Source organism: Lepisma saccharinum, chromosome 9, assembly GCF_977018435.1.
Source record: "Lepisma saccharinum chromosome 9, izLepSacc3.1, whole genome shotgun sequence".
In the NCBI taxonomy this organism is placed as follows: domain Eukaryota; kingdom Metazoa; phylum Arthropoda; class Insecta; order Zygentoma; family Lepismatidae; genus Lepisma; species Lepisma saccharinum.
The window spans coordinates 70,660,982-70,674,388 of NC_139237.1; the positions used below are offsets into that span (position 1 = coordinate 70,660,982).

The 13,407-nt window shown below is 37.5% G+C and overlaps 1 protein-coding gene across 2 annotated transcripts in view; it reads left to right on the forward strand.

Moving 5' to 3' along the window:
- Positions 1–13,407, forward strand: part of ksr (kinase suppressor of ras) — a 57,154-nt gene that overhangs the window by 11,896 nt on the left and 31,851 nt on the right. Inside the window, exons 6-8 of one of the 2 annotated variants that reach the window (XM_083128378.1) lie at positions 904–1,106; positions 7,027–7,158; positions 8,076–8,195. In XM_083128378.1, the coding sequence (XP_082984504.1) occupies positions 904–1,106; positions 7,027–7,158; positions 8,076–8,195 (455 nt within the window). The remainder of the gene's footprint in view (positions 1–903; positions 1,107–7,026; positions 7,159–8,075; positions 8,196–13,407) is intronic. The other variant, XM_083128379.1, reaches the window with a different exon arrangement.

Below are 13,407 nucleotides of genomic sequence, written 5' to 3' on the forward strand. Positions count from 1 at the left end.
GTTTCTTATAGTAATCTTACAAAAATCCATCTTTTTATGTGCTACTTTAATTATTACCTCAAGACTTTTGCTTAAGTTATTAATAAATGCACACAGATATATGTCAATATTTTAGACGTATCCTTGTACTTTGGAATACAGAAACAATCTTACAACAGTCAAAACATAATCTGCACTTTCCTCTTTTTTAAAATAACTTTTGAATAGTTACGTTTTGTAAGTGTTGTATATGTTTTGATGATATGGGCTTTTGGTAAGCTTCATGTTGCTCTAAGCTATTCTCTCTGTACGCGAATTCACTTTTTTTGTGTTTTCAAGTTTATTAAATGAATAGATGCGAGTCTTTCAAACGGTTAATGCGATTCAGTTATGTAAAAGTCTGAATGGTGGCTTTTATCTGTCAGCATGTGGATAAGTTATGATATGTTTACTGTGAACGTTAGCATTGATGTTTGTTTTTGTCTTTTCCTCACTTTTCGTCCCATTCCCTTGTTTCCTTATTTTTCTCATAACCCAACCTCCAATTATCTTAACCATTACAATAACATGACCTGATTTTTAATAATAATTTTACTCTTTATTGTTCGAAATGGATTGTTGGGTGTAATTAACATGTACGTATTTTGGCTGCGAACTTTATTTTTTGGTGTCATTGTGTCTGTTTTCACCTTTCTTTCACTCTCTGTCTAAACTATCTCTTGAAATGTTCTCACTCTTAATTAACTACTCTCATCTGTTATAAACTTTATCTATCAAACTGTGCTTTCTCGCGACTGTATCTTGATACTTTTCGGAATGCATGCTGTACTGTTTTCTCTCTTGTGTTTGTCTGCCTGCTAACTGTCTCTTTGTGCACTGCGCTTCTGCATTTTCTGTGCGCACCCTGCCTTAAACCACTGTTAGATACTTGCTGATGAGGAGAATGCATAATTCATATTGGCTGGGTCACAGCATGGAGCAGCTGCCAAGGAGACGAGGCCGACTACCTACGGAACCGGGCCCCAACTTGGATCATGGCCAGTCGGGTCACAACTCTCCTCTACTATCAAGTCCAGTGAAGTCACCTCCTTACAAGTCGAATGACAGTGATGACGGAAGTTACAAATGTGAGTATACAACTATCTTCTTTATATTATGATTCCGTAATGTATAATAGTCTCACACCGTGGCTATGCTGTCTAAGGGATCATGCTTTGGGCTTCAGCTACGAGATGCATGGAGGTTCGAGTCTCATGGGGGAAGTGTAACAACTTTTCTCCTGAGATTTCGGCCTGTGTATGGGACTGATGGCCACCCACCGTCATGAGGAAATTGAGGAGCTAGGAATCAGTAGTGCAACCTACAACAAGGACTGGGGTTTCATCCTGCTGACCACACACCACCCCATAACAGGTTGGACGATCTTGCACCTCGGCAGGTGGAAGTGAGGCCGCCAGTCGGGGTAGGCCCTGGCCCTCGTGCACTGTTGTTGCACCACGAGTTAGTTAGGTAGATAATGTGTAACATTGGCTAGGGATGTACCAACATGAATTACTCATAGAATTTACCAATTCCAAATAATTGATGTTCTACCAATCCAACATTAAATTGCAGACTTCCCCGATGGCATAGAGCACTGTCGCCTTGAAATCAAGGGTCCCTGGAATTGATACCCAGTGGAGACACTTTACACAATAGTTCCCGATCCCCCTCTAAACTAGTCTCGGGGTCATTCCATATCAATTCAACCAAAAAAAAGAGGTTTTCAGATTTTTATGAAACTTGGTACATTCAATCCTTCCATGGTGGTAAGAAACCACATAAAATTTTTCGCCTCTAACTCATCTGGTTTCAGAGTTATGGCCTCTCAAACTTTCAGCCAACTCTCGTTTTCCTTCATTTCCGAAGCCCTCATTGAAACCTGCAGTGCTTTACAAAAAAAAATTCTATCTTGCTCACACATGATTCAATCCTTATGAAATTTCACAACAATATTAACCAAACAATAGGCATTTCAGAAAAAAATATGACATCACGTGATATCAATATTTTAGTAAAACAAAAAATTAATAAAAAAAATATTAGCGGGATTTTGTTGCCAAAAACATGCCTTGCTAAAATTTCAATTATCATTAAAAGGGAATGAATTAATACCAGCATAAGTATTTTTAAAATTAACCTGGATATGTATTCTAACTTACCCAGCAATAAAAGTTATGGTTATTTTATTCCTTCTATAAATATAATATACTTATGTCTGATATTTGGATGAAATGGCTTCCGGAGTATTAAAATATTTTGGTTAACTCAAAATCAATCAAATAATGTGTTATAAATTAATCAGTGAATCAAACTCAAAATTCTACACTTTTGTTTATTCTTTGAGCATTGTTGTCTTATTATTTCCATGCTTATTTATAAAATAATTTATCCATATACAGGGTGATTCTTTATGTAGTTTACAACTTCAATAAATTATAATTATTTATTGGAACCACATACAGACTTGGTTTATATGTCATTATGCAGCAAAACACTTCAAGTTTTGACTCACGTAGTGTGTAGTTGCGGAGTTGATCACATGCGGCGCCACCGGTCTATAGTTGAAAATGGCGACCTTCACTGGTGCGGAAAGAGCTAAGTGCGTGTTCTGGTTCGAAGAAACCAAGTCAGGAACGAGTGTACAGCGAAAGTTTCGCACAGAATACGGCAAGGACCCGCCCAGCAGACCAACAGTGTACAAATGGCACCAGACATTTATCGAAACAGGTTGTTCTGTGCTACACACAAAGGCTCCAGGGCGTTCACCCGTGGCTGACGATGTGGTGGAAGCTGTCTTCAGATTACACTCCACTCGACTTTTTTTGTGGGGGTTTGTGAAAGATAGGGTGTACACCCCTCCCCTGCCTCATAATCTTCATGAACTTCAAGATCGCATCACAACAGCCATCGCTAATGTTACCCCTGAAATGCTGGTTAATGTTTAGCAGGAAATTGACTTTCGTTGGGATGTGTCCAGGATGACCAACGGTGCACATTGAACCATAACAGATTTCTAATAAAAAACTTGAAGTGTTTTGCTGCATAATGACATATAAACCAAGTCTGTATGTGGTTCCAATAAATAATTATAAATTATTGAAGTTGTAAACTACATAAAGAATCACCCTGTATAACAAAATATATATGGTTCAAAAAAATCTTTGTTTAATGTGTTGTTTGTAAGCAGCAGTTTGATGATATGTCAACATTACCTGAGACAGAATAGCAATGAAGATGACAATAATGATAATAATAATAATTTAGATTATTTTATTAATATGAAATCATCATTGAACAATATCAGTTATTATGGTATCCCCTCCTGCTTCAACATTTGGTGTTTGATGATTTATCCATACAGATATTTAAATGTGATTGAGCAAAACACAGGTTTAAAAATTACTGAATATTCCATATATTGCCTATATATATTTTTTACCTTTCCATATATGTGCATGCAACATATACAAAAATTTACTTTGTGACACAAGTTGTATACTTTGACACATTGGATTATCTTGTCCATTGAACTTAGAACCTTTGCCATTTTGTCGGGAAGTATGCACCGAGATTTTGTTTTCATCAGAGGATAAAATTGGTGGTGTTGATGAAATTGTAGAAATTGATGAAAGTAAGTTTGGTAAGAGAAAGTATAGTAGAGGGCGTACTGTGGAAGGAAAGTGGGTGTTTGGTGGGGTGGAAAGGAAGGGTAAGAAGTGTTTTTTGGTGTGTGTTGAAGATCGTTCTGCGAATACTTTGTTGGGTGTGATTGAGAAGAAGATTTTGCCTGGTACCATTATTTATTCAGATTGTTGGAAAGCCTATGATTGCTTGTCTGAAAGAGGTTTTCGTCATTTGACTGTGAATCATTCTATTGGTTTGGTTTGGGGGCGGAGCCCCCAATTGTAGTATAAATGAAGATTTTTTAATTGAAAGTTTTTATTGGAGTGGTTTATTCTTGTGTTTAGTCGTTCCCCCTTGTGTTTACTGGTGTCGTTCCCCTTTGTGTTTACTGCCGTCGTCCAACTTGTGTTTAGTGGCATCTTTCTCTTTTGTGTTTACTGGTGTGGTTCCATTTTCATTTTTAAGGCGAATTTCTTCCTTGTGTTTATTGGCGTGTTTCCTCCTCGTGTTTACTGGTGTGGTTCCAATTTTATTTTACTGTGTGTTGAAAGGGGTAAATCATTTATTTTTTTGTCGTTCCCTCTTCTGTTTAGTGGTGTCTTTTTCGCGTGTTTACTGGCGTGGTTACATTTTCATTTTTAAGGCGCATTTCTTCCTTGTGTTTATTGGCGTGTTTCCTCCTCTTGTTTACTGGTGTGGTTCCAATTTGATTTGTGTTCAAAGGCGTAAATCGTTTTTGTGTTCGGAAATTGTTAATTTTGTATTTTCAATATGGCGGTTCGTTTTTGATTGGTTATGATGCGAGTTTGGAATGATGACGTGATTTTCAAAATGGCGGCAGGTACTTCCGGTGGAGTTACTACTGTAAATTTTCACCATGATTTCATATTAATAAAATAATCTAAATTATTATTATTATCATCATTATTGTCATCTTCATTGCTATTCTGTCTCAGGTAATGGTGACATATCATCAAACTGCTGCTTACAAACAACACAACATTAAACAAAGATTTTTTTGAACCATATATATTTTGCTTATATATGGATAAATTATTTTATAAATAAGCAAGGAAATAGTAAGACAACAATGCTCAAAGAATAAACAAAAGTGTAGAATTTCGAGTTTGCTTCACTGATTAATTTATAACACATTATTTGATTAATTTTGAGTTAACCAAAATATTTTAATACTCCGGAAGCCATTTCATCCAAATATCAGACATAAGTATATTATATTTATAGAAGGAATAAAATAACCATAACTTATATAGCTGGGTAAGTTAGAATACATATCCAGGTTAATTTTAAAAATACTTATGCTGGTATTAATTCATTCCCTTTTAATGATAATTGAAATTTTAGCAAGGCATGTTTTCGGCAACAAAATCCCGCTAATATTTTTTTTTATTAATTTTTTGTTTTACTAAAATATTGATATCACGTGATGTCATATTTTTTTTTCTGAAATGCCTATTGTTTGGTTAATATTGTTGTGAAATTTCAAAAGGATTGAATCATGTGTGAGCAAGATAGAATTTTTTTTTGTAAAGCACTGCAGGTTTCAATGAGGGCTTCGGAAATGAAGGAAAACGAGAGTTGGCTGAAAGTTTGAGAGGCCATAACTCTGAAACCAGATGAGTTAGAGGCGAAAAATTTTATGTGGTTTCTTACCACCATGGAAGGATTGAATGTACCAAGTTTCATAAAAATCTGAGATGGTGGGTTCCCTGGCCTGGTTGAACTGACGCGGAATGACCCCTCGATCAACCTATCTTAACAAAAATGACTCATTATCCTCCTTAATTAATTTATGTAACCAGGTGACTGCTTTGATTTTTCTTTGAAAAACGCCATGTGTAGCTAGACATGTGCTTCACAAAACTAGAGCACATGAATTCTGTGCTGCCCTCCATGGTGGAGTGGTCAGCAACAGGTGCTTTAATGCCAGAGGTCTCGGGTTCGGACCATACTTCCAGACATGAATGTGTCATTTGTTAATCCCTTGGTCAATTTCTCATCTTCATAAAATTGCTGAAGTGAAAATCGAAAAAGATGTACATGTTTGTAAGCATAAAAATAATGACACGGGCAGAATTTTGCACTGAGATAGATGCTATTTATAGATATATAAAGTCAGTGAAATTATTCCTTATTTTAGCAATAAACTGATATACAGATATGGCTATATCAGCTGATACCGGTAGAGTACTGATTTAATACCTCTCATCCCTAATACGAGGCATATTTGTAAAGTAAGTACCATTTGCAAATATTGCCACTGTAACGCTGCAGTTGCGACCGTGTGAGTTCTCGTTGACATCCTTCACCTATTTGTAAGCCATAGGTACGCGTGTAAGCAGGTCATGCTTGTTCTTCGTATTTTTCTGAAGGTTTGAAATGTTCAAGAAAATCAATCGGCTCGCCGACTGTGAAGTCCGGTCTGTGATTCGTTTTCTCAATGCAAGAAACTTGAAACCGGTAGACATCCGCCATCAACTGTGTGCGGTCTATGGAGACGGTGCAATGAGTGAAGGGATGGTGAGGAAATGGGTCCGGTCGTGAGACAGTGCACGATGAACCAAGGAGCTGTCGGCCAACTGTTGTGACCGAGGATTTGGTGCATGCGGTCGATGCGGAAATTTGTGAAAACAGACGCTTCACAATATCGTCGCTTTCAATAGAATTTCCACAAATTTCAGGAAGAGTCCTCTACAAAATTGTGACAAATTGCCTGGAATATCGAGAATTGTGGTCAAGGTGGGTGCTGAAGAACCTGACAGGAACACAAAAGCAAAAGGCTTTCATCACAGGCGGGAACATTCTATGATAATGAGATACAAAAACTAGTGCCACTCTACGACAAATGCTTGAACAATGGTGGAAACTGCGTAGAAAAGTAGTTTAAGGTCTGCAGAATGCAATGAAAATAAAAAGAGGTACGAAACTATTTTACTTTATTTTTTACACCCTTTCGGTACTTACTTTCCAAATACGCCTCGTATATATTATAATCAGAGCCGAGCCGATACTGATGTATTGGTATCAGCTGTTACAAACCTATACTTTTCCTGTTTTGATTGTTCGAGGGGTTCGTAAATATGCCATGCAACAGCTTTCCAGTCTAATTGTTTTGGAAGTTACGCAAAATTCGAAGCTTCCATTGGTTTTGTATAAGTAAACATTTATTAATATTACGATTGGTATCAGTGGGAATTCAGTAAGATTATCGGTATTGGCAGGAAGTGGTATCAGCTTGGCCCTAATTAAAATATGTAATATTTTAAAATTCAGAATAAAGAAGTATTAAAAAATGTGTGTGACTTTTTATAGCTACTGCATTGTTAATGTGTAAGTGAAAGAATTTTCTCCTTCTTGCAGCAACCTTGCAAGTCCCAAAGTCTCCAAGAACCCCCACGATATCTCGAAGCATGGGTCATGTGATAGCTCATAGATTCACAAAGACCTTTAAGGTGACAACGTGTGATCTTTGCTTCAAGCAAATGTTTATAGGTAAGTTGGAGCAGCCTTTTGCAAAAACTTGTTTTCGGTGTCTGTAAATGTTATCCAGTAAGATCAGATAGATTGTTGTAGACCTGCGGTTGAGAAGTTCCAATTCGCCTATACAGGCATAAATTGATCTTGAAGTTCGCAAATCTCTTCTTGGGGGCCTTTCTTTGACACCCCTTCCCTTTTTTTTAATTTTAACACTTGCAGTAATTTGAATTTTGTTGAAATAGCTTCATACTGAGAATCCAAAGTATGGCATGCAAAACCTGAGCATCGTTCTTAATGTTTCTATCAAATATTTTGAAAATGAATTGCCTTGTAATTAAGTGGTTCCATGTTCAATAATGTGTGGAGCCAAATAGTGGTTTAGATCCCATTTTGTACTGTAGGGTCAGTCCCATTAGCCTTTCAGTGCACTACATGGATTTAAAAACATACTCAATTGTGAAATTTGATACATTTCAATTTTACCATTTAATTTCATGAAGTTGAACCTTTTTTGTAACTGAAATACTGCATCAATTATTCATAGATTTACTTTACAGTAACTAAGGCTTTCAGTGAATGTATACAACCGCTTTTCTCATATTCCATTCCATTTTTTATTGCAATTTTGCAAATAGTTTTTTAAACATTACAAAAAGAATTATTTAATTCTCCTAACCATGTCATTGTTTACATAATTTTATTTTATCCTTTCAATACCTGGTACAGTGATCGGATTCCACTTTAAACTGTATACCCAGTCCCAATTAGCCTATCTGTGCATAAAGTGGATTTACAACAACAATTCTTTTATCCATTCAATTTATTAGATAAATCCTACACTAATATTGAAAAGAAAATTATGGCTTATTCATGTTAATGTATAAATTGTGCTTCAGGTGATGTGTATATTTACATCCTTTTCTCTTCAACAGGCCTAAAATGTAAAGAATGTAAATTTAAATGTCACAGAGACTGTGAACCCAGAGTTCCACCATCTTGTGGATTACCTCCTGAACTTCTAGATGCATTTGTTTTCTGTATGCAGAAGGATGGTATGTACTGTGGTGTCTATTAGATATTCAATATCCCATTTCAGTTGCCTGGTTTAAATACATTAATGAGTTGTATGAACCATTCACATATTTCAATCCATTTGCAACTGATGGAATGCTGGTTAGGCATTTGTAAATTTAATTTTTGTACTTTATCAACATCTATTAATAATTCATATTGATCCGTTCCCACTAATAATACTACAAGGTCAGAATGTTTATTTCTAATGATTCATGTACGGGGTGCTGCATTTTTTATCTGCCAATGTCAGTTTATAATCTTCTTGAATGCATGCAGATGAAAGGCTTCACAGTTACTATCCATGTCAAAACTAGCCAACATTCCATGACTAACTGATCGTTAGGGTGGTTCGAAGAAACACTTTTTCTGAAATTGGCTTACGGTTAGTGCTAATGTTTGGCCAAATTGGCTCAATAATCGTGTGCAAAATTTCAGTTTGATTAGTGCATGTCTTCAGGTTCCGCATTGTACCTAAATTTTGAAAAAAATTGAAAAAAGTAAGTTTTGGTGAAAAAATATTTTTTTCCCCCTAGTGATGATACTTTGCTTGTAGATCAACTCTAAATTATGTAAACAATGCTAGAAATAATAATAATGGGCATTGCCAAACCTCTTTAGGCATACTTAAAGCCTGAAATTAAACCAAATTTGCGAAAAATGGAGAAAATGTGTGTGTTTCTTTATTGCGTTTGTGTTAGTTGTGATGAAATCGAGGCACATTTAATTTTGACAACAACTTACATATTTTATAATGTGTTGTCTGCATTTTTTTTTCTTTTCTTCTGAAAATACCCCAGAACTCACCACGATGAGGTGGCTGCAGTTCGAGTTCCGCCCACCCTCCCACCCATGCATATAGTACGCTATGCAATGATCAGGCGGTTGCTGTATTCCTATGTAGTAGATTAGTACTCTGACTTAGAAAACTACGGAATATGGTCCCGAGACTTCAACGTTGCCAAAATAAACTTATGATGCTCCTCTTTGCCAGACACTAACGCTGCCGCCTCAGTCACAAGCTTCACATGTCTTTCGACTGCTTGTGTATGAGCTGAAAAACAGGTGATGTCTTCTCCCGGATAAGAAGCTGATTTTATGTTGTCCGGAAGTTGTTCCAAGCTTAAGTGTTGTGTCAACAGTGGTTCAGTCAATTTGCACTTAAACCAATCAATCATGTCGACATAGTTTTCTACGTCGACGTTAATCTCCGGCAGCTGTGAATTCTCGGTTGGCTTTCAGAGATGATGATGTTCCTACTTTTAGGATTTTCCTCCAACCAAGTACCCATATGTCTGGGTTGTCGTCGGAAATCATTGTCAGAAGAAGGTTTTCCGGGTGGACAAACCAGGCCTTTCGCTGTAGGACAGGACCGATTATTTTTCTGTACTTGACGTCCATGCAGTGGGAAGCAGATAAAAGTCTCGACAGGTGTCGACCTCCTTCTTCGCACGATGGCTTTTTCTTGATGAAAAACCAAATAGGAGCATACACGTTCATAACAGTGGCGAAGCTCCTATGAGGCTTTTGAGGCTTAGCCTACCCAAAAAATGTTGAAATTAAAATGTTCTTGTACCCTGTAACAATCAAAGTTCGTTAAAACGAATTTCCGAATGTTTGGTTCCGCCGATCCTTCCAGATATCTCGTCAGTCAGGCCAGAAAGAGAGAGCGCGCTCGGTCCGAATTGTGAGGCTTTTGACGAAAAGCCTCGCTTTAAAGGGCAGCTACAGCGTGAGCTCTGCGTAGGGGGAAGGGGAGTGTAAGGGGAGGGGACGGCCGATTCACTGGGTGAAAGCGGCTAGCCTCAGAACCGACCTGTTGTGCTGCTAGTCTTCTTTTGCAAAATGCGTCGTTCACGCGCTGCATTGTTGAATGTTAATTTACTTCAAGTGGATGCGCGCGTGTGTTTGTGTGTGTGTGTCACATAGTGTATTTATGTTATAAAAATATAATACTGTGAAATTATGTGTTGAAAACTCTAAGATGATTTGCAGTAAAATAAATGTAAGTGAACAAGACTTGGTGGCTCTCAGATGCTTAACGTACGAAATCTTGGACACACTGACTGTACAAATGGAAATACGTTTTGGAGATCTTGAAAAGATAAAATTTGTTGAATTGGTAGACCAAAATAGCTTTGGGGGATATAAACTACACTTTCCTGTGATGAAATTAAATAACCTTCTGTCCACGTATCCATTTTTCAACAAAGAACGATTAGAAAATGATTTAAAGAATATCTATGCTGATGAAGAAAAGCATTTACCTCCTGCAGACCTTCTAAAATTCATAGTTAGCAATGATCTTCAAATAATCTACAAAGAAGTAACACAACTTATCAAGTTGGTCTTGACATTCCCCGTTACAACAGCTTCCTCCGAAAGAAGTATGAGCACCCTCAAGAGAGTAAAAAATTATCTCCGTAATTCAATGAAAAATGAAGGATTAAGTTCTCTCAGTACAATAGCCATTGACAAAAAAATACTGGTTAAAAAACTTTCTATTGATCAAGGCTTCAAGGAAAGAGTAATTGATACTTTGCGACCAACAAGAATCGACTCGTGAACCTGCTGTATAAAAAAAATATAAGTAGATTTTTCAGCCTACCCAGTATTTACGCCTTAGCTTCGCCACTGGTTCATAATGTACTGGACGAATGCCTGCAGCATTTCCGACGGAATCTTCGTTGCAATGTAGTGACATAGTATTCTATTGGCAGCTGTCAGCCACCTGGCAAAATGCAACTTCCCAGGATGCCTCTCAGACAATCCAGCGTCGCAATCGCCGGTTGAAACCGCTTTACAGATGTACAGGAGATACCTTTGCTCAGAGGTTAGGTTCTATTCTGTTAAGTCGTCAGTCCAAGATACTGGCAAAAGCTGAAAGCATTGCACCGGCTTATTCTCGCAGTCTTGTAGTGCCATTCCAATTGGTCCTGCGAACGTAGTAGGTCCAGTACTTTTTCCCGTCAATTTCTTCAGTGAAGTTACTCAAGGGAAGTTCATTTGTGTGCAGAAGACAAAAAAACCTTTGAAGAGGTTTCTTGAGATAGTATTACAGCTGGGCCATTGCACCATTCTTCCAACCTGTATTAATGGGCGTTCCATCGCAGCCTATTACAATGAGTTCCAAAGTATTGATGTCCTCTTCTGAAAGAAAATTTCGGATGGCTTCAGCAATGCTGTTTCCTCCTCCGGATGTTGGTGTTAGATGACCGATATATTTGGGTCCTGGCTCCTTTATAAGAACAATGTGTTCCTCCATCTCTACAGTCTGATAAGCTTTATCGTCTTTTTTCCGAATCATCATTGTTTCATCCTGCCTTCCGTCAAAATAAAGTCCTTTCACTCCGCTTGACTTAAGTGATGATGTAGCCTCCTCTGTAATGGTTTCGCCTTATTTCTTTTTCTCTCTAAGAACCTTATTTGAGTCAATCACTTTCTCCTTATGATCAACAGTAACAAGGCCTACATCTTCCAAAAGAGATGAAGCTAGAAGAGCAGCTTTCCGTTTAGAAATTTGGGTCCCTGTAAACCGCACTGGCGAAGTTAGGAAGTTTCAGTCTCATTTGCTGGAAGGGGTCTGTCGAAGTTTTTTTGTCTAAGAGGGGTTGAACTCCTTGTCTGAATCCGAAGATCCCTCCGTCTCAGTTTCATTTGTAAGAACTGCAGCGGTAGAACTTGAGGCACCTCCATGACTTCATTTGTTTTAGATCTCTCTTCTTTACGACGAATCTGTTTTAGTTGACTTTCAGTCTCTTTTATGTCTAAGCTTCCAATAAACATCTTCCTTTCAGTGTGATGATCAATTAAGAAGGGTATTTCCAAGGAAGGGACTGATTTCCTTTTTCCACAACTGCAATGAACAAGTGGGTTGATGCATTTACACGTTGCTATATCAAACAAAGTTATATTAGCAGTCTTCTGAAATTCAGCCACTTTAGAAGCACTCAATGGCCTCTTTAACGACTTCTGAAGCTGACGGATTTGAGTATGATACTCCAATATTCGGGCTATGATTCTCCGCTCACTGAAGACAGCTTCTCCGCTAATCGAAGCTTTATTCCAAATCTGGATTACTTGACAGGCAACTAACTTAGCTATTTCTTTGGCAGATGGATCCTTCTTAGAATCAAGCTCTCTTTTAATCTTCTCTCTCTCTCTCCCACAAAAAAAGTTTAAGGACAGGAGCCACAGTCGGCAACTGCGCTTCATAAAGTTCCTGTGGTACTCCAATTATGTCGTGAACAAAATCACTGGATCTCGAAATTGTCTTCTTGGCCATTGCTCCACGATAATGAGCCACTGACACACATTGCACGTCCAAACACTACAGTTAATATCACTTAACGAAATCAAGTCACTTTTGGTAGTAAACACAATACCAATAACTAATACTTCCACTTAAAATAGTTTCACTACAGTATAACAACGATTGATGTTACAACTGAAAAGAAACAATGTGCTTCCGAATGCAAGGAACTAACCACAACCAGACCACGCAATCACTCTGGCAGCACTGAGACCGATACTAATCTGTTGTTAACGTTTGCAACTTGGGCGAGTTCATTACAGCAGGGGAGTTGGGTTGATTCACTCACCTCCCCCGTAACTCAGATTTTGCAGCAAAGTAGACTGGCCTTTTGTTTTTCTTTCAGATAGCACTTTCTTAGCAATAACATGGTGATGTAGTTTTTAAGGAATATTGTGCTAGGCGTGAAAAGAAAATGTTTTCAGATAATTTATTTAGCCGGTGAGTAATGAGCTAAACTCGGGGGCGTGATCAATGTAAAAAATTATTGCTTTGTACACTTCAAACCCAAAATATATCTTTAAAAAAATTATTTGACTAATGAAAAATGATAAAAACCTTTATCCGTACAAAAAAGCTCTTGTATTCAATTTAAATCACGTAAAATAAAAGTCCATTAAGCCTATTTTTCGCAAATTTTGGTTTAAGTTTAGGCCTTAAGTATGCCTAAAGAGGTCTGGCAATGCCCATTATTATTATTTCTAGCGTTGTTTACATCATTTAGAGTTGATCTACATGCAAAATACTATCACTAGGGGAAAAATACATTTTTTAAATTTTTCAACGAAACCTTTCAAAATTTAGGTACGATGCGGCACCTGAAGACATGCACCGATCGAACTGAAATCTTGCACACATATTATTGAGCCAATTTGGCCAAA